At 52.7% G+C, this 23,443-nt stretch overlaps 6 protein-coding genes across 6 annotated transcripts; 2 read left to right on the top strand and 4 right to left on the bottom strand.

The window, feature by feature from the left end:
* Positions 1–145: 145 nt before the first annotated feature.
* Positions 146–1,500, bottom strand: CPAR01_06289 (uncharacterized protein; the record flags this gene model as incomplete). Its single annotated transcript, XM_060490562.1, has 2 exons — positions 146–975; positions 1,104–1,500. The coding sequence occupies 2 exons, from the start codon at positions 1,498–1,500 to the stop codon at positions 146–148; spliced, it is 1,227 nt and encodes a 408-aa protein (XP_060352028.1).
* A 4,086-nt stretch (positions 1,501–5,586) lies between these two features.
* On the top strand, positions 5,587–7,167 carry CPAR01_06288 (alpha amylase; the record flags this gene model as incomplete). The annotated part of the gene is made up of 1 exon (XM_060490561.1): positions 5,587–7,167. The coding sequence occupies one exon, from the start codon at positions 5,587–5,589 to the stop codon at positions 7,165–7,167; it is 1,581 nt and encodes a 526-aa protein (XP_060352027.1).
* Positions 7,168–8,697: 1,530 nt separating this feature from the next.
* CPAR01_06287 (uncharacterized protein) lies at positions 8,698–9,905 on the bottom strand (the record flags this gene model as incomplete). Its single annotated transcript, XM_060490560.1, has 3 exons — positions 8,698–8,917; positions 8,981–9,060; positions 9,114–9,905. 3 exons carry the CDS (start codon positions 9,903–9,905, stop codon positions 8,698–8,700), a joined length of 1,092 nt encoding a protein of 363 aa, XP_060352026.1.
* A 1,944-nt stretch (positions 9,906–11,849) lies between these two features.
* Positions 11,850–13,338, top strand: CPAR01_06286 (uncharacterized protein; the record flags this gene model as incomplete). Its single annotated transcript, XM_060490559.1, has 3 exons — positions 11,850–11,964; positions 12,130–12,278; positions 12,349–13,338. 3 exons carry the CDS (start codon positions 11,850–11,852, stop codon positions 13,336–13,338), a joined length of 1,254 nt encoding a protein of 417 aa, XP_060352025.1.
* A 1,310-nt stretch (positions 13,339–14,648) lies between these two features.
* CPAR01_06285 (uncharacterized protein) lies at positions 14,649–15,994 on the bottom strand (the record flags this gene model as incomplete). Its single annotated transcript, XM_060490558.1, has 6 exons — positions 14,649–14,780; positions 14,836–15,282; positions 15,335–15,499; positions 15,554–15,788; positions 15,857–15,901; positions 15,963–15,994. The coding sequence occupies 6 exons, from the start codon at positions 15,992–15,994 to the stop codon at positions 14,649–14,651; spliced, it is 1,056 nt and encodes a 351-aa protein (XP_060352024.1).
* A 5,295-nt stretch (positions 15,995–21,289) lies between these two features.
* On the bottom strand, positions 21,290–23,213 carry CPAR01_06284 (amidophosphoribosyltransferase; the record flags this gene model as incomplete). Its single annotated transcript, XM_060490557.1, has 5 exons — positions 21,290–21,323; positions 21,379–22,234; positions 22,287–22,814; positions 22,876–23,024; positions 23,080–23,213. 5 exons carry the CDS (start codon positions 23,211–23,213, stop codon positions 21,290–21,292), a joined length of 1,701 nt encoding a protein of 566 aa, XP_060352023.1.
* Positions 23,214–23,443: the final 230 nt, after the last annotated feature.

Here is a 23,443-nt window from a genome sequence, read left to right as displayed (position 1 = left end):
CACCTGCCTGCTCCATGTACCTCCATGCAGGTCCATGTACAGGCTGGAGGCTTCCAGCCTTTGTCCCCTATTACCTATTAATAGTCCATAGGGATTCCTTTCCCTCAGGAAGGGATCTCTTCTTCATGCATAGCAATACATGGTATCACATCCGATCCCTTCCTTCCTTCAAGTAAAATTGTTGCATAAACATGACAACCTCACTCGCAATCATGCCGTTTCTATTACGGCGTACCGTAATAAACTCTAGGAAACGGTTGTGTTTACCGATGCCTTGTGTCTCCTTCTCGGCTTGTAGAAGGGCATTGGCATAGAAGAGATCGCGGGCAGCCTGTACCTTCTTGAAGCGTAACTGACACATGGATTTGTAGGCGTCGGAGTGGCGGTTCTTGGTCAGGTACCATCTAGGGGACTCGGGACACATGTAGCAGCATGCGCAGACAAAAACAGCAGGTAGCATGGCGCTGCCCATCATCAGCCTCCAGTTAAGGCCGACAATACCACCTCTGTCAGGCACGTAGTAGAAAGCCAAATCGGCAACGTATCCCATCATAATGCCAAAGGCTGTCCAAAGTTGCCATTGCATAACGAGGGCGCCACGCAGGCGAGGAGGCGCACATTCGGCGGCGAAGATGGGAGTGGTGGCAGACTTGGGTCCAATGCCGAAACCGAGGAAGAAACGAGCGATGAACATATGCCACCAAGTATTGGTGAAAGCCTGCCAGAAACAGGCGAGGGCAGAGATGAAACAGGAGATAAAGACGGTACCACGGCGGCCGAACCGCTTGTTCATAGGTTCTGTAAGCCAGCAACCGATGACGGCGCAGCAGAGATATGGAGCAGAGTTTGTCAGGCCAAGGAGCCAGGTGTCTCGCTCAGTCTCTCCTCCGATGCCGAACTGCTTTTTGTAGAAGGACTGGGCGCCATTGACAACAGTCTCGTCCATACCCTGGACGACGGCGCAGAATGAACAAACTTGGGAAGGGTCAGCCTCTGTACGTAGAGAGGAAGGCGGAGACGGGGAGAGGCTGGAGAGGTATGACTTAAACAAGACAAAGAAAAGGTAGAAGTAGAAGAAAGAGTAAAGAGACCGGAAGACCGACCGGCAACAACGCCATAGAGCATCTTGGGGTTCCGCCACTTGTGAGTAGACTCGCCGTCAAGCACTGCTCGTTCATCGGCAGTGATCTCCGTCATGCTATCGTACTTGTTCATATTTCCAGCGATCATGGCGCCAAGGCGAAAAGCCCGAATGTCTTCTTGGTCGGTAATGCCATGTTGTTGACAGTAGTCCTCGCCTTTTCGACTCAACTGTTCGGGCGTGAAGCCGGCAAGAGGGTTCTCCAGCTTGCGCGAAGCCTCTAGACGCTTTCGCTCTTCCTCATCAACCGCCGTGGCCTCGGACGGTCGTCCTGGATGGTCCAAGTGAGCGTAATCGGTCTCGGCATGGTCTGATAACGATTGGTCGCCAATCTTTTCTCGCTTCGGATCCGAGGCCATATTGACGGTGACGACAATTGAGACTCAGCTTGGTAGAGAAGATAATGGTATGCCGGTATTTGGGGGGTGAACCCAGCTGGAAGTCTGGGCACTGCCACGAGGGGGGAACGTCCTGGCAAAGGGGTGCAGGTGAGAAACTGTAGAAGAAATGGGTAGGTAGAATTGAAATCCAAGACAGCCAAGGTAGCCTCCCGGCTTGGGACAGCTTGGCTCCTTATGTACTGAGATAGTCGCCAAGGAATGGAAACTGAAGATAGGCAGCTTTGTTCAACGACGTAATCGGAGACTTCTCCGTCAAGCTTCACCTCGAACGACACCGAGAAGGTGGAAGGCTAGCGCGGTCGCACCTATGGATTGAATGGAAAGCGGGGATGGGGTTGAATGCGGGGAAAAAACACGCAAGAATTGGTAAAACTATGGGACAATGGGAACTGGAACTGAAGCAGCAGATCGGCAAGTTCGTTCGCACTTACCGGCAGGCGTTGGAGGATCTTGGACGACGTCATGACGCTTCCCATGTCTGCGCTTGCAGACGGTGTGACAGGGAGGATAGCTTCATGTTGGAGAATGATCGTGTTGGCTGTTGGAGCGAAAGGAGGAGGTCGGCACTCGTGAGGCAGGGTGTGGTAAGAGCAATCTCACTTAGATGTAGATATTTTGTTTGATTTCGAGTGGTGGCGTTCGTGCCAGGTAGGAAGGATTCGAAACCTGGATGTGGGGAGACAAGTTAGCACGCGTTCCATCGGTCGAAAACTATCGCTGGAGGGTTCGCTCGAATGTGAAGAGGGTGGGATCGACCTCAGACCCGTCGAAGATGAGAGGTTGTGTTGGAGTACGCCGGCAAATTGGATTGCTTCCGCGCGAAGTCTGTAGTGAGAAGAATGAGAGAAGGCGGTTGAGATGACGTTGAATCTGCAGAAGTAGATGGGTCCGCCGCTGTTTGTCAGGTAAGGTAGGGTAGGAAGGAGGGAAAGCCTGCCCCTGTCAAGTGAACTAGTGCGGAAAGAACGCCTGGGTGTCCCTGCCTGTGATGTGATGTGAGATGGAGGTGAGGTGAACTCGGAGCTTGTGCCTGCCTTGATTGGATCTCGAATTTTGGTATCATGTGCCTGGGATGCCGTTCTGCTCTTTTCCCAATCGCCAAGGATTTGGGGCATCGCCCAGTGAAGTCAAGATGCAGTACCTGCGACCTAATGCTGTGCCCAGAAAGCGCTAAGCGGTCCTGCCACGGCTGGATTTGTGCCGCATTTCTTGGCTCTCGATGGTCCTATTGACATCATTCCTCGAGTCTCACCACATCTTGTGCGATGTGACTGTGAGTGACATGTCAGGTTGATATCGCTGCAGGAGTTCTTGTGCATCCAGAATATCACAGCGATGCTCATCTTCGGTTTCCCATCGACACCATGGAGACATGTCGTCGGGTTCGTTTCCTGGGCACGTGGAAGGAGCTTGCGTGCTTGCCTTAGTAAGGTAGGTATGCTTTTTAAAGTTGAGACTAGAAGGTCGCAGTGCCCATTAAAAAAGGTTGGCGGGACCCATTCAAACTTCAACGGCGTCGGTTTTGCAACGTCCGCCGTTGTCCATCTGAAAATCAATTCTCTGCATGTCAAATGCAACATGGATGCAAGAATACAGTCCAGATATGCCTGTATCATGTAGCGAATGCGTATGCGGCCACAAGCACATCGCGTCGTTCTGTCTGCTGGAAGCCATGTGCCGTCTTCCAACTTACGTCATGTCACAGGAGCCGCCTAAAGAGGTTGCATCTAAGGTACGGTGAGTTCCCCACTATATCGTGCTCACCTCCTTACCCGCGGACGAGTACCCCGTCTGTGGGAATATTCTCACCATTTTCTGTCTTCATTTATTTGTTTATGTTTGTTTATGTTTTCTGCCTTTGCTGGCTGCTCGGGCGGTTCTCGATATCGATTACACGGTATTAATACACAGTATTAATAGATACTCCCACTGTCTCGATAGACTATTTTTTGGATTTTCCACCTTTTCAACTTTCCCTCCTGTAAAGTTCACAACCACGGATTATTGACGGCGATATTGGGCGCCCGACGCTGTCTTCATTTCTATATTTCATTCTAGTGCGGATAGTAGGTGCATAAGTTCTCTGAAGGTCTGATATATCTTTCATTATCCGGAGAAGTGGGCCGTTCGCATTGAGCACGCTGCGCAATAAGCATCTGTACCTTCCTTACCAAAAAAACCTCCGTCCGCTACCTCCATAGCCGAAGAGTTGATGCTTGTAAAACCGAACTCGGCGAGGAAGGAGAGTCGCAGGATTCGTCTTCAACCAAATATCAAGCGGATAAGTTAGGGGCATCTATGGAATTTAAACGTGTCGCTGGACAAAGTCCTTTCTGATCCAAGCTCTCCGCAAAATCTTTCTTCCACTTTCAAATCTCACCAATTGTCCGAGAATGTTAGCGACACAGCTCTGGCAACCAACTCGAATCCAACGAAAAGTCAATTACATTGAACACTGAAAGTATGTTCTCGCTATACGAAGACGATCAGCAGTCTTTTAGTAAGAGCAATTAGAAACAGCCCACGTGAGGATGATGATGAGAATGAGCTGGTTCGGGAAAAGGGGTTTGCGTTCATGTGAAGGACTCTTACCTTCAGACTGCTTCGACAGCCTGAGAGTGGTCAAAATACCTGTACCCGTCGTTCCATCTCTACAACGTCGCGATACGACTTTGGCTCGATGTTGATATCTCAATTGACTCGAAGGAGAAGGTAGGGTGCTGTGAAACAAACATCTTCGGAGGTCGCGCTAGCCTGCCCCACCCGTTCACCAAATTCAGCACCTACCCACCTCAGGAGCTATCCATGGATACTTCAAAAGTCCACCAGTTGGTCCCATTTCATTGAATCTGATTCGAGCTCGAGCTCGAGCTCGATCTCACAGCCTCACGGAAGACCACGTTACTCCTGCGTCGGAACGTGGGAACGTCACAAGTGACAAACACGCTCACACCGATGGACTAAACCCAGATAGGACCAGGAACAAAAGCTCCAGCACAAAAGCTCCAGCACTGCAGAAGGGGGAGCAACATCTACGTAGTACTCTCTCCCAAACGCAGGTTCACCGATTAGGAAAAGCCGGGAATCCATTCGCTCATTCACGCTGGAAGAGTAGACGCGATTAATCAGAAAAGCACTCTATAGAATAGTGGAATATTGACTGATCGGGATGAAAATGGAGAAGAGCCCCCGTCGCCGGAAACTATCCGACTTGGGGCTTTGCCGTTTTCGAGCCGACTCGGACGGGAGAGCCGGGGTCGACTGTCTAATGTAGATTGTGTTAGCGCCCAAACACCCTGTTCAGGATGCGCAGAAAGGAGCCTCTTCTTCACGACCGCCTTCCTCTTGGGCTCTGATATCCTCCCCCCAAGAGTCTTGTTGTCCCCCTTCTCTCGTATTTCTGACTTTTCTCCTCGCTTAAATTCTTCCTTTCCACTAACGATGCGTTTCGCAGTATCCGAACTGTCAAAGGATGCTACGTCTAGGACTCTAGACCACCCCATCCACCGCATGGGTAGGGACGGTAGTGGATCTACAGATGGGGACGACAGCCGGGATCTGATTCAAAAGGGGCAACGTGAGCTCACCTAGATCGGCTGGGACCACTCGATCTGGCATTTTATTCGTATTCTGCCAATAGCACAGCCCTTTTGGCAGGGGCGATTCGAACGGGGTCCGCGAAGCGAGGCTCTCGTCAAAAGACGAGAGTCTGGTATGTGGGAGTAAACTGCTCGTGGTCCTCGTTGGTGCGAAGATACAATATATGCTACTCAACCGCTGTCTTTACACTTCCGCTTAGTCTCTCTTCCTCCTTCCTCCCTCCTTCCATCCTTCTCTCCCTACAGGTGCCGCAGTTCAAGCCAAGGCAATCACTCGTTCTGCCTTGTGCTGTTATCGTTCGTTTGATCCCTGCCGTACATTACACTCCAATCGTTCACAAACCGACTCTCTTTACATCGTATCTTCTTTTGTCTGTTGTTCTTCGTTCTCTTGGATAATCGACCACTGCCTTAATACCATAATCTTCTCATCAACTGTGTGAACATGCGTTCCTTCGCAACAACACTCTCTTTGCTGGCCGTCGGGGCCCTCCAAGGCGTCTCGGCCTTGGATGCCGCCGGATGGAGAAACCAGAGCATCTACCAAATCATCACCGACCGTTTTGCCACCTCTGATGGCTCGACCCCAGTCTGCGATATCACCCCGGGCCTGTACTGCGGCGGCACCTGGAAGGGCATCACCAGCAAGCTGGACTACATCCAGAACCTTGGTGCCACCGCCATCTGGATCTCGCCTGTCGTGAAGAACGTCGAGGGAAACGTTGGCGGCAACGGAGAGGGCTACCACGGCTTCTGGACCGAGGACCTCTACTCCATCAACCCGCACTTTGGTACTGAGGCCGACCTCCTGGAGCTCTCCAGCGCCCTCCACGCACGCGGCATGTACCTCATGGTCGACGTCGCCCCCAACCACTCCGGTCTGAACGACTCCCCCGGCAACTACACAAAGTACAAGCCCTTCAACAAGCCCGAGTACTACCACAAGGAGTGCTCCATTAACTGGAACAACCTCCAGTCCGAGCAGCTCTGCTGGCTCGAGGGTCTGCCCGACCTCCGCACCGAGGACGACTTCGTCCGTAAGATCTACGCCGAGTGGATCAAGGACCTCGTCACCAAGTACTCCATCGATGGCCTCCGCGTTGACACCGCCCTCGAGATTGAGCCCGAGTTCTTCACCGAGGGCGGCTTCCGCGAGGCCGCCGGCGTCTTCCTTCTCGCCGAGGTCAGCCACTCCTCCCTGACCCTGCTCGCCCCTTACCAGAACTACCTCGACGGCATCATGGACTACAGCAGCTACCACCTTTTCGCCACCGTCTTCTCCACCCTCGAGGGCGACATGGACAAGGTCTACGAGAGCGCCAACACCATGGCCGGCATGTCCTCCATCGACCCCTCCGTCTGGGGCTCCTTCGTCGAGAACCAGGACCAGCCCCGCTTCCCCTACCTTAACGGTGACGTCGCCCTCGCCAAGAACATGTACGCTCTGACCATGCTCCGCGACGGCATCCCCATCGTCTACTACGGCCAGGAGCAGCACTTCAACGGCGGCCCCAACCCCAACAACCGCGAGGTCTTCTGGACGACTGGCTTCGACGACAAGGCGGAGCTCTACGGCTGGATCCAGCAGACCAACAAGATCCGCGCCCACGCCGCCGCCGCCAACGCCGACTTCCTCACAAAGGAGCGCACCCGCGCCGTCTTTTCCTACGGCAGCACCGACAGCAGCCGCGTCATCGGCTTCCGCAAGGGCCAGCTCTTCTCCATGTACACTAACGGCGGCTCCGCCGCCAACAACGGCGTCATGTTCTCAATTGCGCGCAACGTCCACGGCTTCGCCGTTGGTGCCGAGATCGTCGACGTCTTGAACTGCGAGTCCTTTACCGTTGCCTCTCACGGCCGTCTGTGGGCACAGATGCCCGCCGGTGGCCTGCCTCGCGTCTTCTTGCCCAAGGAGCAGACCGAGGGTCTCTGCAACGATGTCAAGGCGCCTGTCGCGGACGCCACTGTCAAGGTCGGTGTTGACAAAAACACTGGCTACAACAGACGGGCTGTGATGCTGGAGTAGATGTGTTGTGCGTTGGGAGTTCGTTCGAATTTGTAGTAGACTGGAAGCGGAATAGGACAGGCCTGGTCATCAGGCCGTTATGTGAACCTGATGATCATGCTCATGTAGATGACTACTGAATGTCGAGCGTTGTCTGCGTAATAATTAATAGTAATATGATGCCATGTGTCTTGAGTGTGCTGCCTTTCTCACAGTGACAACAAGCATCGTGCTGCCTAGGGCTCGAGAAAGCTCTTGGCCAGGCTGACTTTGGCTCGTGAAGCCACTCGCGACTCGAGTACAGATTGAGCCGTATGTCGCTCAGTTAGGGGTAAACGAGTGTGGCGAGCAAGGAAAGAGCGGCGGACGGGCCATAACAACAATGCGGAACTTGGAAGTAAGATAGCTAGGTACCTTAGGTTAAAGCCTGGTGGGTCTTTTCATAGTGCTAGGTTGTAGACTGAGATGGAATGGATGGCGGGACGAACTTGCCTTCCATTCAGGCCCCACAAGCAGTATCATGAGACTGTAGCCTGCTACCTTGGTAGTCCGGCTTAGAAGGAGCAGGGTGGTGCTACCGCACCTTACCTTCCCACACCTGCCGCGAGAGAAGCCTATATACCCCCCCTCAAGTCCATTCCCGTCACCAACGGCAGCAGGCGCCTCACAGGCTTGCGAGGTCAGGTCAAACTGCCGTTTGGCGGGATGGTTACGGGCGAGCTTCCTGTTCAGCTGGCTTAGCCTACACCAGGAGGGTCAAGGTTCGAGTCCCAGCATGTGCACCAAGAGATGTAGCCCCCAGTTCAGCACCGGGGGGGTGAACTCTTTTTGGTTCTCGTGTAGTTAGGGCCTTTTGATATTTGTATGGGGCAATCAGGGTCCATCACGAAACACTACGGCCGGTGCTGGCATCGAAGCCTCAGCGGCGTGTACATCTGGTGAGACTTAGTTTGAAGGTAATCTAAGCTCGATGGTCGTTGAGTCGTCGTCGTCTAGCAAGACCAAGACGACTTACCAGTTACAGCAGCTCTGACGACACACAATGCCGTGTGAAGCGCCAACGACCAACCAGTCTTGATATCTGTATGTGCCAGCCCATAATGCTAGTTATCACTTCTCTGTCTAGCTGGCTCACAAACCTTGCTATAGAACCATATTCTCCTTGGCGGGTGATGCAGAGCTAGGTCTCACTTGTGCAAACAGAACGACGCGGGCTTGAATGTCCTAATTGTGGTCCTGGGGAAATATACCGAAACCTGTTCCCTTTCCTTTCTCATCATCTCCCCTTTCCTCTTCCAACTGCCCAGAGGTAAAAACAAGAAACTGTAATCGTGACTTTTTGTGGTATCCGCTATGCTGTAGTAAAGGGACCTAAGAGAAAATGCGAGATTGCGTGGACTGGGTATCCTGCTGTCTTTCCAAACACCATTGCTATGCTTCAGTCGTAACCGTACTTGATAACTTTTTGTGGCTTCATCACTCGTTCAAGTCTCTATAGTCATCACGCATAAAAGACGAAGGCTGTAAAACAAAGTCGGGGTAGGGCGAGTGTCACCGCCGCAACGGCGTCCCCGCGGGTGTGCTGTAAGCGGAGCGGTCGTAGCTCTTGTGCTTTGACCGTTTGCGTTTGAGGGCGGTCCAGTCGGTTTTCCAGTTCTGAATGCTTTGGGCGAGGTCGTCGTCAACATCGGTTGGGCATTGCACTTCTATAGCCTTGAGGCCGAGGCGTAGGTAGCTGAGTTCCGAGTCGTTTTCTTGGAGTTCCTCTTCTCTGCGATGAGTCAGTATGGAAAGGCACACAAACAACCCACAAGGGGACTGTTTCGAGACATACAAGTCATGTACTCGACCTTGGAGGAAGATGATTCTTTGTGCTGCCCGTTCTGCGCGGGTTACGAGAAGTTGGTGGATGTGCTTTATTCTGGTCAGTGGCCTCCCTTCCCGAGTTTGGCGTTTTCATGTCTCACCTCCGATTCCTCTTGACGGGCCTTGAGGTTTGTGACGAGGGATTCCAGCTCGATGTTGAGTTTTGCTGCTTCGGACGCGATGCGGAAAGTATCGACCGCGGGCTTCTTTTCGACGGTGGGTTCAGGCGAGGGCGTATCTCTTCTGAATGAGCTGCGGAAGGACGGTGAGATTTCCGAAAGGCCCGACCGAAACCATGACGGCGAAGGCGAAGTCCACAAGGATTCATGCTCAACACTCCGGGCGTCTGCCGGCCAATTCTTTGGCTTGCCCTGTGGTGTTGCTTGAGGCGGCTCTCCGGCTAAGACTGAATCAATCTCATCAAGCTTTCCGTGCATGGCGCTAACGTTGGTATCAGGGACATCTTCACCCGCGAGGAGCTTTTGCGCCAAGTCGTTGAGCCGCTGGATCAGACCGAGAGTATCTCGGGTATTTTCAGTGTTTTCATTCGTCTTTTCAGTCCCATTTGAATGGGTTGATGCAGTGAGATCATCCTCGGTCCATGAGCGCGCTAGGGGGCTCTTAGCCACCGGCGTCGAGAAATAACCACCGGGCGTGGAAAATTGCTGGCGAGGAGTCGGTGAGAGAGGTGAGAAGCCCCGATAGCTCATCGGTGAGGGAAGAGAGGGCGTTGAAATTTGCGGTGAAGAGGCATGCGGCGTTACGGGGACCGATTTGCTGGTTTGGCTCCTAGAGCGGCGCAAGCGGCCTTTGCATGGGCTGTTGTCGTCCTCATCGTCATTCAAATCGAGAAAACGTAGGCCCAGCCCCGAATCCGATCTGCCGTCCGACATTTCTGGTCATTGAAGTGAAAAAGGGATTTGGACAATGTTTAATAGGGCGGCGGCCGGCCAACCGAAAAACCGGGTCTTTGGCCTCCTAGACAAATAGTCCCCGTGTGTATGTATTCCTCTCAGAGGTATGGGGAACGGAAAAGACGCGCGACAAGGCAAAGAACTGCCGGTTTGGGCTCGATTGCAATGCGACGAGTCGACTCTGCATGCACCGGATGAAAGCAGCACGGCGCGGCAAGCTAGTGGGAGGTAGTATTCCCGAAGACGATCCGAAAGGGCGGCTTCTGGTGCAAATGCCAAAGATTGGGGGATTTTGGGCGTCAGCTGCAGGAGAATCGGGCGCTGTTTGGTCAAAGAGGCCGACCAATTGGCGATGCGTCGAGTCTTGTCTTTGGCGCGTTCGACGCGTGAGGTGGCTCTGGAAGGCGTGGGAGGCTGGTGAAGGCTGGGCGAGGACTCGGGGGGGCTTGAAGAATTGTGGCGCCTTGCATGTGACCACAGGGGTCAAGCTGGGACTGTGACAATGGGTGAACGCTGGAGACGGATTTACCTAGGGCCATTTCGCGAGAAGGGGGAAGGACGCGACCGGGATGTGATTGGGGAGGTGACGGCTACGCAGTAGAGCTGCTAGCATTTGCTGTAGTGGAGGTGCACCCAGCTTAAGGTACCTTGCTTAGCTTCGTAACCTCTTCACCTTATGTCAGCATTTACCTCAAGACTCGGTGTGGGGGAAGCAAGCAAGCCTAGGCACGGGCACAGCTCTCTCGGCTACGAGGAAGGGCAGACGCTGAACAAGAGCCCCTCCTCCGCCGCGGTTGACCGTCGTCGCGTGCTGTAGAGTTGGAGAAGGAAATTGATAGTGACGGAAGTACACACCAACTGCCACGATCCGTTCCTTTCCGCCGTCCGTCACTCCGTCACATGCCCGACATATAATCGTGACTCTTGATTGCCCAGCATTCAATTTCAAGCTAGTAGTGGTAAGTATGTGTGCTGACTATTCGATTTATCTTGTTCTTTTTTTCTTCTTTTATTTCTTTTCGCTGAATCAGTGTGGTTTGACGGCTCGGTCCTTTTTCCGTTTTTCTGGAGCTGGTTTATCTTGACTGTCTCCTTGATTGACAGAGCAAAACTGCTCATTATCTGCACCATACCCAATGTTTATTCTGGAGATACTACATGGCATCCATCCGGCCTGTGTCTCTATTGTGGTACTGTAACAGAGCTGTAGATATGTGTACCCACGCTGTAGAGTGAGACAGAGTTGGCAACGCACAGAGAGTCTTGCCGTGATACCGTCGAATTAACGCCCCGAATCACCATTCTCTACCTGGCTGATAGCTGTTCGAATAAAGGACCTAAACATACACATTCGCACCTCGGGCTAAACAATTGCGAACCGTTGTTACGGCCAGAACCGGCGGGAAACTCGCTTGAAGCGCACCTCTACGGTCGGCTATGTAAGCCGGGTCGAGGTACTTATCGTGCTATCATCGAACCATGGGCATAGGCAGTATGACGCCGAGTCGGGGCAAGTACCTGCGTACCATTGCCGTCCGCCCAGAGCATCAGGAACTCTCCACTGAGGAGCCCTGGCCCGGCCTTGTTCCTGTCGTCCCCGGCAATCCCAAGCTCTCGCCTTCTTGAGGTCCCAGTTCCTATTCCGTCTCCATTACCAGAAATAAACCTACACGAAACACCTCCCGTACGCTGCACGCGACCTCTCCTCACTCCCATTGACTATGCGGCAGTAGATCTGGCTTTAATCTTCAACCTCGTCTCCTAATCCCTCGACATCTCTTCCTCCGCATTTCGCCCGCTTGTGTCTGTTCCATGTTGCCCTGCGTCATACAGCCTCGGTAAAGGCCGCCCCAACTCGGTCACGCGGGGTTCGATTCGAATACCTCATTTCAACAGTAGATCGCCAATTCAGAGCCGCCCAACATGTCGTGGAGGAAGACGGATAGGTTGATGGATACCATCAGGCATTACGCCAGTTTCCCGGCAACTGGTGTGAGCTTGAGGCAGATGGTCCAATTTGGAGAGAAGCCTTCAGTTGGTTCGTCAACCCTTGGCAACTCCCCTCCGTTTCCTAACGGCTTGCATTTACCTCCCTTCTGCTCCGTTGCTTGCTGAGCTTGCATGCGATAGCAATGCGCCAGTTCCTACTTGACTAGCTTTTTGTTCAAGCTGCCATAGTGCTGACTGTTCATTCTGCTTCCAGGAACCCTCTTCCGTGCCTCACAATTCCTTGCCGAGGAGCTACCAATCCGCCTTGCCCATCGTGTACAAGAGCTCGACGAACTTCCAGATGGCCTCAACGACATGCCCTCCGTGAAGCGAGTGCAGGACTGGTACGCACAGTCATTCGAGGTATGTCAAGGCTTTTCTATCGCATAATGCATGAAGGACATGACTCACTGACACTCATCCGTCCGCGCAGGAACTCACACAACTTCCCCGACCTGACTTGGATAAATCAACAAAAGAAAGGCTCTTGAGGCCTGCCAAATCGTACGGGAAAGGTCCAATGCTCTCCGAGGCAACCCGAAACCCGAGTATCGAGGAAGGCCAATATGCCTCTTTGCCGCAGTCCAATGGAAACGGCTGGAGCAAGCAGAAGAACGTCGCCGCACGGAGATATTTTGCAATGGTGGATGATGTCGGCGATTGGCCGCCTGAGCTGCGCTTGTACAACGAGCGCTTCGCCAAAGCCCTGCATGGCATCAAGAGGCGCCACGACGGAGTTGTCACCACCATGGCACAGGGCATCCTGGAGTACAAGCGCAAAAGACAGCGCATGCAGATTGATAACAACATCCAGTCATTCCTCGATCGATTTTACATGTCGCGCATAGGGATCCGCATGCTCATCGGTCAGCACATTGCATTGACCGATCAAAGCCACCACCGGGATCCCACCTATGTCGGCATCATCTGTACCAAGACCAATGTTCAGGATCTCGCGCAAGAAGCCATTGAGAATGCGCGCTTTGTCTGCGAGGACCATTACGGACTTTTCGAAGCACCCAAGATTCAACTCGTCTGCAACCCTAACCTGAACTTCATGTACGTTCCAGGGCATCTTTCGCATATGCTCTTTGAGACTTTGAAAAACTCTCTCCGCGCCGTTGTCGAAACACACGGTCAGGATAAGCAGGAATTCCCTGTGACCAAGGTCATTGTGGCAGAGGGTAAGGAGGATATCACCATCAAGATCTCGGACGAGGGTGGTGGTATTCCCCGAAGCTCTATACCTCTCGTTTGGACATATATGTACACCACTGTGGATCGCACACCGAATCTGGACCCGGACTTTGATAAGAACGACTTCAAAGCGCCTATGGCTGGCTTTGGATACGGATTGCCTATCTCACGACTTTACGCGCGATACTTTGGCGGAGACTTGAAACTTATCAGCATGGAAGGGTGAGTCGCGCGCTGTGCCATGGACTTATTTTACGTAACCCCAAGCTTACCCCGAATGTAGATATGGCACGGATGTTTATTTGCATCTCAATCGTCTGTCCAGCTCATCGGAACCTCTTCAATAGGGACCAGCAGTCATGAGGGACAGGAACGCTCGAGGATTGACGCTAGGGTTAAGGTATACACTGCACAAGAGGCTTAAGGATCGCGAGATCACGGAGCGTCGGCAGGTTGGAGACGCTCAGGAGATGATGAATCGGGGCGACACCGATCCTGGGTATTTCAAGCAAAACAACGACTTGTGATTAGCCTGTCTTGAAACAGGCCATTAATCGCTCCTCAATATTCGGCGATCGAGATCATGTCGGAGAGCCGAACCCCTCCGTTACTTGATCCATAGCGGCAAGGCGAGGGACGTCGGGGCTTCTACAGTTAGGTCGACGACACCTTGAGGGCGGGAGTACTATAAGCCAGCATCATGTTGGAATCTGGGATGGGACCATCTCCGCGCCCGTTGTGGCACGCGTGGAGGACACATCGTTTTTTGTTTTCTTCTTTTGGGTATGGTTTGGGGGCATTTTCAAAAAGAATTACCCCGGCTGGACAGGAGCACGGGATCACACACACACATTGGACAGGCCGCATCGGCAATGAGACTGGATGGCGGTGGGCGTCTCGGGTTTCTTTTTTGCCACATGTTTCTCTCGTTACACAGTTGAAATACACATGGTTGCATAGGGAACGTTTTGATTTGCAAAGTGAACTGACTATTAGTGAAGTTGCGGTTACCTGACTATCGAGGTACCTGAAAGAGCAAAACTTTTCCGTGCCTTCCTTCCCATGATCCTTACCGTTCGGAACCGCCACCGTCTTATCGTTGAGAAGTTGCAAAGTTGGAGAGAAGTCGAACCCCATGTAATCCGTGGAAATATGCCCAGAACTGCCATCCCTTCGCGTTCCCTGATTTGTCAGGAGTTGTCCCCGTGAAGCTTCCATAGACTATAGTTGCGCTGTAGCTGGTACCAAACATCAAACTTCCTCCCACTCCTCTAGGCATGTGAGGTTGGTCGGTTGTTTGCTGCCGGATGACTTGCCCGTGAACATTGGGACGGAATGGCTTTGCGCTGAGCTGCGATTAAAACGCAGGCAAGAAACTCAAAGAAGCTCAAATACAGAAAAGGAAGAAAAGAAAACAATCAGACAGATGAGGGCGTCGGGTAACCACTGATGGAAATGTTCTCCATGGCGGCATGAAACCACCGCTACCAAATAGAGTTATTTGGTGCCCAGATGACGCGTGGAAGAATGAGGTTCCTACTCGTCGTCACTGTTGTCATCGCCGTTGCCGTACGGAATGGGATTGAAGATTGTTTGAGGCTGAGGCCTGCCTCTCTGGAGCGCGCGGTGCTCCGCCTTCGTGAGCTGCTTTCTATCGCGCTGACGATCCTTGAGAGTGCGTTAGTAGGGTACTGAAACATTAGAAAGTGATAGATGGACTTACACCGGGCCAGGGACCGCTAGGCGCAACGCTCGAAGCGGCGAGAGCCGTAGTGTTGGATCCGGTCTCGGGGCGACCTCCCTTGTAGGTATGGCGACTCTTAATCATGGAAGAGCCACTGGACTGGGTAGTGGGGACCTTGGTCTTGATATGCTTCTTGCCAGCCGAGTCGTAGGCATTGAAGTTGACATCAAGGAAGGTGTTGTGAAACTCGTAATCACGGCCTGTCTCAATGGTACCTGCGATAGCCGAGGTAGCAGCAGAGGCAATGCTCTCGCTGTCCAGGCCGGAGGCGCCGGCATTGTAGCTAGCATAGCCGACATTTCTAGCCCCAAGGCCGATCGGGCCAGCAATGTAGGGCTGACGAGTCTCGATGCCCATAGACTCAATGCGAGTCGAGAGGTCATCCGCGGCAGTGAGGCCGTTGGTTCCAGTGACAGGAGCGAGGGGCTGTCAGAGCACATTAGTCTTGTTCAAGTTGGCAGTTCATGGTCTTTCTTACCTGATCAACCTCACTACGGAAGTCAAAGATCTCGGAGGGATCAGTCGGCAGGTGACTCGCGTAGTCGTCCGTGTTCTCCAGGGGGTCCAGTTGAGTGTTAGGACCGGCCCAGGGAGTGTAGCCGGGCTCCTGGGTGTTGATCCAGTGCTGGCAAGACTTGCAGAACTGTACACAAAGATGTGAGCGGAAGTGGAAATGGTATGCGGCTTAGGGACTCACGTTGACGCCATTGGTTCTATTGTTCTTGGAGAACTGGTCCAAGGTCTTAATCTCGTCACATGGACCTTCACATCGAATCTCATTGACGGGTTCACCCGAGTGAATGCGGCAGACCATGCCAGTGTTGGCACGGTTGACTCGAGCGTGTCGATCAAGCTTGTCTTGAACAAGCTTCTGCTGCTTCTTGGAGAAGCCGGACATCGGCTTCCACTCACCGCCAATCTTGCAGCGATACCTATAAGAAAGTGTCAGCGGTGTCAGAGACTAGTCGCGTCGGCACAATTCTCGTATATCGCAACTTACTTCTCGGCCATGTTCTCGCCAAGCTTCTCACCAAGGTCCTGGGAACTGAGAAGTATTTGTCAGTGCCATTGACCACAGTGAGAAGATAACGCTGCATTTTACTTACCTGCTAGGACGAGAGGAGTAGTAGGAAGACATGGCTGTGGTCTCGGTGTGTGTGTGTTGGAACCTGCGTATGTTGAGAAGATCACCAAATGTTTTTGGCGTGAAGAGTGGGAGGTAGAATGAAGGGTTTCTTGACTTAGAGGCACAAGCAACAAGTAATGATGTGAATATCGGTGTTGGCGGATCTGAAGAATTCTTGAGAAGAATGGATGAAAGATGCGTATTGAGGAAAGGATTTTGTAATGTCGATGGGAATTTCCTGGGGACTGAGTGTGTGAGTGAGCGAGGAGGGACGGATGGAAGGTTGGAAAGAAAGAAAACTCCGGTCAACAGCCTGCCCGTTAGGCAGCCAAGGGCGTCTAGAGAAGGCGCGTTTGTTATTCCTCGTCGTTCCTACCCTTCTCAAGGCAGGAACAAAGGGATGGTGAGAGGAAAGAACGATGGCCCAGTAGAGCACCTGAGCACTCACTCAGCTTGAGACCGAAACATCGCATGATTCATTCGCTTGATCAATGACTCCAAGAACACCACATCGCACAGTAGGATAAGAATAGGCAGTTCCATGGAATTATCTTAAAAGTTTTGCACTTACTTAGTACTCAGTGGTTTCCTTAGTACCTTATATGCACATGCTAGACGGCCAATAGTATATGTCAAAGATTAGACGCACGTGAAGTTTGAACTGTTACCTTGGTCCACGCGTCCGGCGAGCAACCTGATGCATTTTGACCTTGAATAACATATTTGCCATCGATTGCGACTTCTCAATAAGTACCTTAGCTACCTATCTAGTATGTCGATGAGCTCAAGTGGTTGCTAGACTTAGGAGAACCCGCAAGCAGGATACTCCAACTACTTGCCATTTACCTGGATGGTACTGACGAGTCCCTGAGGCACAAACATTTACCACCGAAACAGCTCAAGACAGCAAGGGTTCCCCTCAAGCGAAGAACGTTCCTATGCATTGGGAAGAGACTTCGCAAAGATGCCCTGGCGGCTCTCTCAAAACGCAGTCTTGCTACTGCCACTACCTTCTTCTATCATCACCGACTATCGTTCTTCGTCTGCAGCTTAACGGTTTCTTCACTTCCAGAGTCGTAGACTTACGCATCGACATATGGAGAGGAGCCCATACAGGATTTTATATCGATGCTGAACAGTGTACATTCAGAGTCAGCCTAGAGCCGGTGCATAGGATCCGCTTCCAATATAATGAAACTTCTTTTGGAAGACAAGCACATACGACCACACCCATCAGAAAATTCGGGATCCCGTCCGCTCTCCCATAGACAAGCTGATGAGGGCCAGATTAGTAGTTGAGTCGGTGACGATCAGCGAATACCTGGTGTTGTATGTTTTTGCTTTTTCAAATGACCGGCCACGACCGTTGTAGTTTTGCGGTCGTATTCCGTGTCGTCAGCCGCCACCCGGAGCCACCTCCGACGAAAGAAAAAAAAACCTACTGGCGCTGTGGAACCCCGGCAGTCAGACGCATAAAGCTTGTACACTTCCGGCTCTCACAAAAAAACGGCTTATGCACTCAATTCACATGGTTCGGTATTGTTCACATGGAGGACGTTCCATTCGGCACGATACTCTGTTGTCCGGTGGACGGCAGTGGATGCCCTCGTCTCCATTCGGTAATGTACACCGCTGCGTCCGCCATCTTACTCAACCTGGGGTTCCATTCGGTCAGTCTTCCATCGTGAAGAGAAAAAAACGAGAAGAATATTCCACAGCTTCCAGAAGCGGAATCGAATCTCCACGCCTGGCAGGGCGCTAGACTTTACAGGGCATGGGGCTACTGCAACAGCGGCCTCTAATTCTCAGTTCAGGGCCTTGTCTCAACGAAATTTCGAAGCGAGGCGAGCGCGGGGACTCTTTCCTACCGTTCACGAGATGGACGAGAGAGGGGAGGGGGTGTTGGAATACGATTTTTACGTTCTGCTCATCTCGCGTGAAGCTTTCCAAGGGTCCAACAGGTGGCCCTACACTAAAACGAAACAGCCTTTTTGAATCACGGTAGAGGGATCGTCGAAGATTCCAATACATCTGCGTCGTTGCCACGGGCACCTTTCATATCGCGGCATCCGGACTAGGAAAAAGAGCTTCTGCCCGGCCACGCGGCGGCTCCGGATCGGCGGTTTCCCAACTTCGTGGGACGAGATGAACCGGATGCTTCCCAACCACCCGCGGCGGCCCTCCCCTCCCAGTCCCACCCTGAATCCCACCAGCATCCTTCCAATGTCTGGGCGTGTGTGTCTTCAAGGGTGGTGGTTGGTCCAGTTGCAATAGCAGCAATTAACGGAATCGTGCAAAAAGAGGATGGGAAAATTTCCGTTGCCCAGAGATGAGGGTGACTAGAGATGGAGCAATCTGTAACCACCTCACAGGACCCCTGGAGGATATGTACCTATGCAACAACGGAGATGCACAGCGTCAGAACTCTAGGTCCGCACAGGTGCATCGGCAGCACGACATCGTGATCTCCGCGCCCACCCCGAGTCAGCACAAGGATGAGCGAAGCGTGGCTTTCTGGGAAATAGATGTCCATACGGAGTATATCCACCGATCACGAGATCACGTTCTGATCAGTCACAAGTTATTGCAAGACCCCTCCGAAATTGGCACAACGCCATTGTCCCTACGAGTCTCGTGTAGAAGCCAAGAACTAGCGAAACGAGAGTGTCCGACCTACAACACTCCATTCGCTGGATGAAGAGTTAGAGAATTGATCGCTAAACCATCCTCCACAATATGAGGTCCAGCGGCAGCAGAATAGGCGGGAAGCATCCTGGCATGAGGTAGGCTGTTAGACAAGGCGGAACAGAGTAGCCCGAGAGGAGTTATTCGCTTCGCAACGCAACCACGGATGAACTTGAGACGACATGGGGCCCGGGCAAGGAACCCGCGGCCCAGAGCTTCTGGAAGAAGTCTGTTGCGCGTCGCATGGTATGCGTATCCGTATGGATAATGCAGCGCAGCAGGTCCGGAGGTCTGCCTTGCCCTTTTCACGAGACAATTCGCACGTCCCTCCCCTCCCCTCCCTCCCCTCATGGTCACGGACGGGACAGAGGGGATTCAGAATAAGGGGGGTGGTTAGTGGAAACACGGGCGACAGATTGTATCACGACGAAAATCCCACGAGGGGTCCCTGAAAATGGGCCAATGCTCTGTTCTTTTCGAGGAAGCGGGAAACCAATCCTAATTCCCCCAACCCCTTGTCTGGCAATATTCGAGGGCACATTAACGGCCCCCAAGTAAAATCATCGAAAACGAACTCGGAACAAGAAACACTCTATGCGGAGCCAAAGCCCCGCCCTTGTGCGTGCGATGGGATTGTCCATCATCTCGCTGGTTCCATGCCTCGAAGTTGGCCATGATAATGCGGCAATGCAGTGCTTTCCTAAGCCCAGCTGAGCATGGTTGTGAGCTCGATACCTTCTACCAAAAGACGCTGTGCCACAAATCCAGATTGGCCCGAATCTTTGGGGGTGTTAGAGGGAACGGAAACCCGGCCAAACCTTGGCCAAGTTCATGCCCGTCACCAAAAACGTCGGTGACATTGCAGCCCGCACGGCTTGCATTTTGCATGGCATGGGCCCAACCAATCTGCCAGGCATAGGATAGGTATCGACTATTGCCAAATGGCATTGCCCATTTGGCGGGGTATGTTGGCCAAAATGCCAAAACGCAGCCCGTCCCAAGAGACCGGCGGACGGCGCGGGCTTTGCATTCCTTGGGATCCTGATCCCCCTCCTCCTCCAAGGGTCCGACCCTGAAGAGAAGCATAAAGCTGTGCAGCATTGAACGCTACCATGGCCGGCGATTGAAGATGACCATGTCCATGCTCTCTTATTGCCAGGCCGGAGCATACAGGTGACAGAAGAGCCCGGTCTCGTAGTTGCGAATCCACCACGAGATGATCGCCCTCCTTCGTCTTCCTGCTTGCCTGATGGGTTTACTGGTGTGAACTTCTGAAGTATCTGTCAGGCTGAAAGACAACCTAGAGGCAAGGCGAAAGGGTGCATCTAGCAGGCGAGAAAGGGGTCGTGGAGTCCATACGATGGGGGCGCTCTAGTACTAGTGGAGAGATTGTCTTACCTTAGTCAACGTGTTGAAGATGTGGCCGCGGCGGCGGCGGCGATGGCGCCAACGGAGGAGGGGAAGGCCAGTGAACCCGTTCACTAGGTCAATAACTTACTCATACAGGCGCTCATCTTCCTGGCAACTTGACCCATTGAGATTTACTTCATCTCACAATGCAGCCAGTGGGCGGGCGGGTTTCTCTCGCCCAGCAAAGTTTTGGGCTTGGATGGGATTATTGCGTCTGGGCTGGCACGGACACTCATTACTAGGAAACTTGGGCAAAAGGGCGATTATTCCCCACCAGCTGTCATTCCAAATGGACGCCGGCCGTCGAACCGCGGATGTGCCGGTTGGTCGTCCGGGTCCCATGCCTTTGCAAAGTTCGTGCCAGGTCCCCTGGCCATGTACCTTTTTTCCCTCATCGTCTTTTTTTCTTTACGGAGGTATTCACTGTGAGAGTTTATTTCCCCATCTGTTTTCACTACGCAATCAAGGGCCCTTGGTGGGAAAAGATACAGGCACTGGGATGAGGGCTGGGATATGAGTCGTGACGGGCTCCGAGCGGAAAGGCTACCTACAGGCTGCAGTACCTGGAGGCTGGGAACCAGTCAGTCCGGCTTGTAACCCGACCACTACCTGTGGGAACGGGAAGAAGGGAAGGGGGGAAACGCTCCGATCCATCAGTGAAGACGGTGGATCGTTTCACGGAATTTCTTCACCGTCTGGCGCGGATGGAGAAAACTGACCGGTCGATGGAACCCTCGGGCTCGGGCCTACGAATACCTTAGTGTAGATGACACCAAATGAAGCGACGTTGACTGTGATGATGTACAAGTATGAAGCGCATGCACTTAACCGGGGTTGACCACCCTGGTTCATATTTATGCAGAGGCTCTGGATATCTCCTTAGATTACTCATGCTACTACCGGGTACAATCCAACGACGACTGATGACCACTAAGCAGTTGTTTGAATGGATGATTAATTCTTGTGAATCATCTATGTGCAGGACGTTCGAAAAGAACCCTATGTACGGACAACCATACATACCTCTCTCTCTAACCAGCCGAGTACCAAATCAAGTACCCAACTCCAAGCCTGAGTAATAAACCTCAGAGATGAATGCAATGTAGTTCCAAAATACCAATCCCTCCCCAACGCCTCTCTTGAATTTTTGATTTTCTGTATACCCCATTTCCGGCCTTTCTCTGAATAGTTGCGTGAGCATCTTTGGATCATCTAGTTCCCCCCCTCATGAGCTGCGTTGTGGATGCTGCAAGCCGTTTAGTCAGTCAACATTCCCCATAGTGCATGTTCAATGTACATACCCAATGTCCGCAGGGTTTCCCGGGGACTGCGGGTCAGCTCGTGTCCGGGCCGCCAAGCCATTGGTCTTGGCGATTTTAGCAGCAGGAGTTTCCGCAGAGTCCGCGGGGCCGGTATTCACGGGGCCGCTGCTGGCAACAAGAGCCTTACGCTTTCTGCCGCTGTTGCGGGCATCGTCGAGCTGCTCCAAGTAGGCCTCAGAAACAGGGGTGACATAGCAGCCGCTGAAAACGCCGATCTCGAAAGTCTGCGTCTTGGGGTCACGAGGAGAAAGCTCGGCGCATGAGGCCACGAGATCCTCGACCGTCTGGTAGATGATGTCATCAGCACCGATTTGCTGGGCGATTTCGGCGTTGGTGCGTCCATGAGCAATCAGATCCTTTTGCGATGCCAAGTCAATGCCGTGGACATGGGGGTGGATGACCTCGGGCGAGCACGAGCTGAAGATGACCTTGCGAGCTCCGGCCTCACGCGCCATGGTGACGATCTCTCGGCTAGTCGTTCCGCGAACCACCGAGTCATCAACAAGAAGCACGGTCTTACCCTTGAACTCGGAATCAATGGTGCTGAGCTTGCGGCGAACGCTCTTTTGCCGCATCTGCTGTCCAGGCATGATGAAAGTTCTGAAGACGTAACGGTTCTTGACGAAACCCATGGAATAGGGCTTCCTGAGTCGCTCTGCCAAAGCTGCAGCAGCCGTGTTGGAAGTCTCGGGGATAGGGATGACAACATCGATATCCTTAACGGCCTCCTCGCCCAGCCGAGCGATGATATTGTCAGCCAACTTGATACCCTGGCGGTTGCGGGACTCATGGACACTGATTCCATCAATGACACTGTCAGGCCTTGCAAAGTACACTTGACTACGTCAGCAAGTCCCAGCATCATTTCCAAGATTGTAGCTTCTTACCGTATTCAAAGATGTCAGGGCTGTATGAAGCCGGCTCCTGAATCTGGTGGAAAACAGGAGGGCAGCCCTTCTTGAAGAGAACAGCCTGTCCAGGCAAGACGTCGGTGATGTTCTTGAAGCCCAGCTGGCGCAGAGCAATCGACTCTGACGCAACCATGTAGTCGTAAGCGTCGTCATCAGGGTTAGGAGTCGACTTGCGAGAACCCCAAACCAAAGGACGGATACCATCAGGGTCTCTGAACGCAACCACACCATAGCCAGCAACCATGATGACACTAGCCCAGGCACCCTGAATGCGCTTGTAAGTGCGCTCAAGCGCACTGAACAGATCTGTCTCGTTGATACGCGCCTTTCCAGTCTCATTAAGCTCGTTGGCAAAGACAGACAGCATCAGCTCACTGTCACTGCTGGTGTTGATATGCCTGTGAGCGTCCTTGTCCAGGAAGGCACGGAGCTCGGCAGCATTGGTCAGGTTGCCATTGTGCGACAAGCAGATTCCATACGGGCTGTTGACGTAGAACGGTTGAGCTGTGATCTGCGTTAGCCTCTCAAAGGCCGTGAGGTGTCACCAGCACAGCTTTGTTCTGACCTTCAGCACGTCCACTGCTTCCCCAGGTAGGGTAGCGAAGGTGACCAATGCCCATCCATCCAGGCAAGTCAATGACCCTCTTGCCGTCCTTAAAGACGGTCGCTGCCATGCCAGAATCCTTGTTCATGAAGATTCGTCCTCCATAAGAACTGCTGGTGTCAGCCAAAGCCTGTAATTGGCTAGGTGTCCTTGAGGTTCCCTTACCTAGTCGCAATACCGCAGGCGTCTTGGCCGCGGTGCTGAAGAAGGTACATGGCTTCATGGATGTCCTGCGCAGCGTCGCAGTTGTCTTCATCCCGGTCATAATGACCCATACAGATTCCAAGAATTCCACACATCTTGCCTTGCTCTTTGCAGTATCTTGCAGGAGATCAGTGATTCTCGAGGTCTATCCAATGCTTCCGCGTTCCAGGAAGCTTGGCAAACGTTTGCGCAGAAGGAACCAGCGTAGTTATGGGTGTTGGTGTTCGAGATAGCTTCGGTCGTGGGTGGTGGCGGGGTATCCGATGGCGGGGTATTTTTTTTTTTAGTTGGACAGGGTCCACGCCGTGTTTTCTTCGTGTTTCGG

Source organism: Colletotrichum paranaense, assembly GCF_030867605.1.
Source record: "Colletotrichum paranaense strain IMI 384185 chromosome Unknown Scaffold_4.1, whole genome shotgun sequence".
Taxonomy (NCBI): domain Eukaryota; kingdom Fungi; phylum Ascomycota; class Sordariomycetes; order Glomerellales; family Glomerellaceae; genus Colletotrichum; species Colletotrichum paranaense.
The sequence above is the reverse complement of the archived record's forward strand: the minus strand, read 5'-3'. Positions and strand labels throughout refer to the sequence as shown.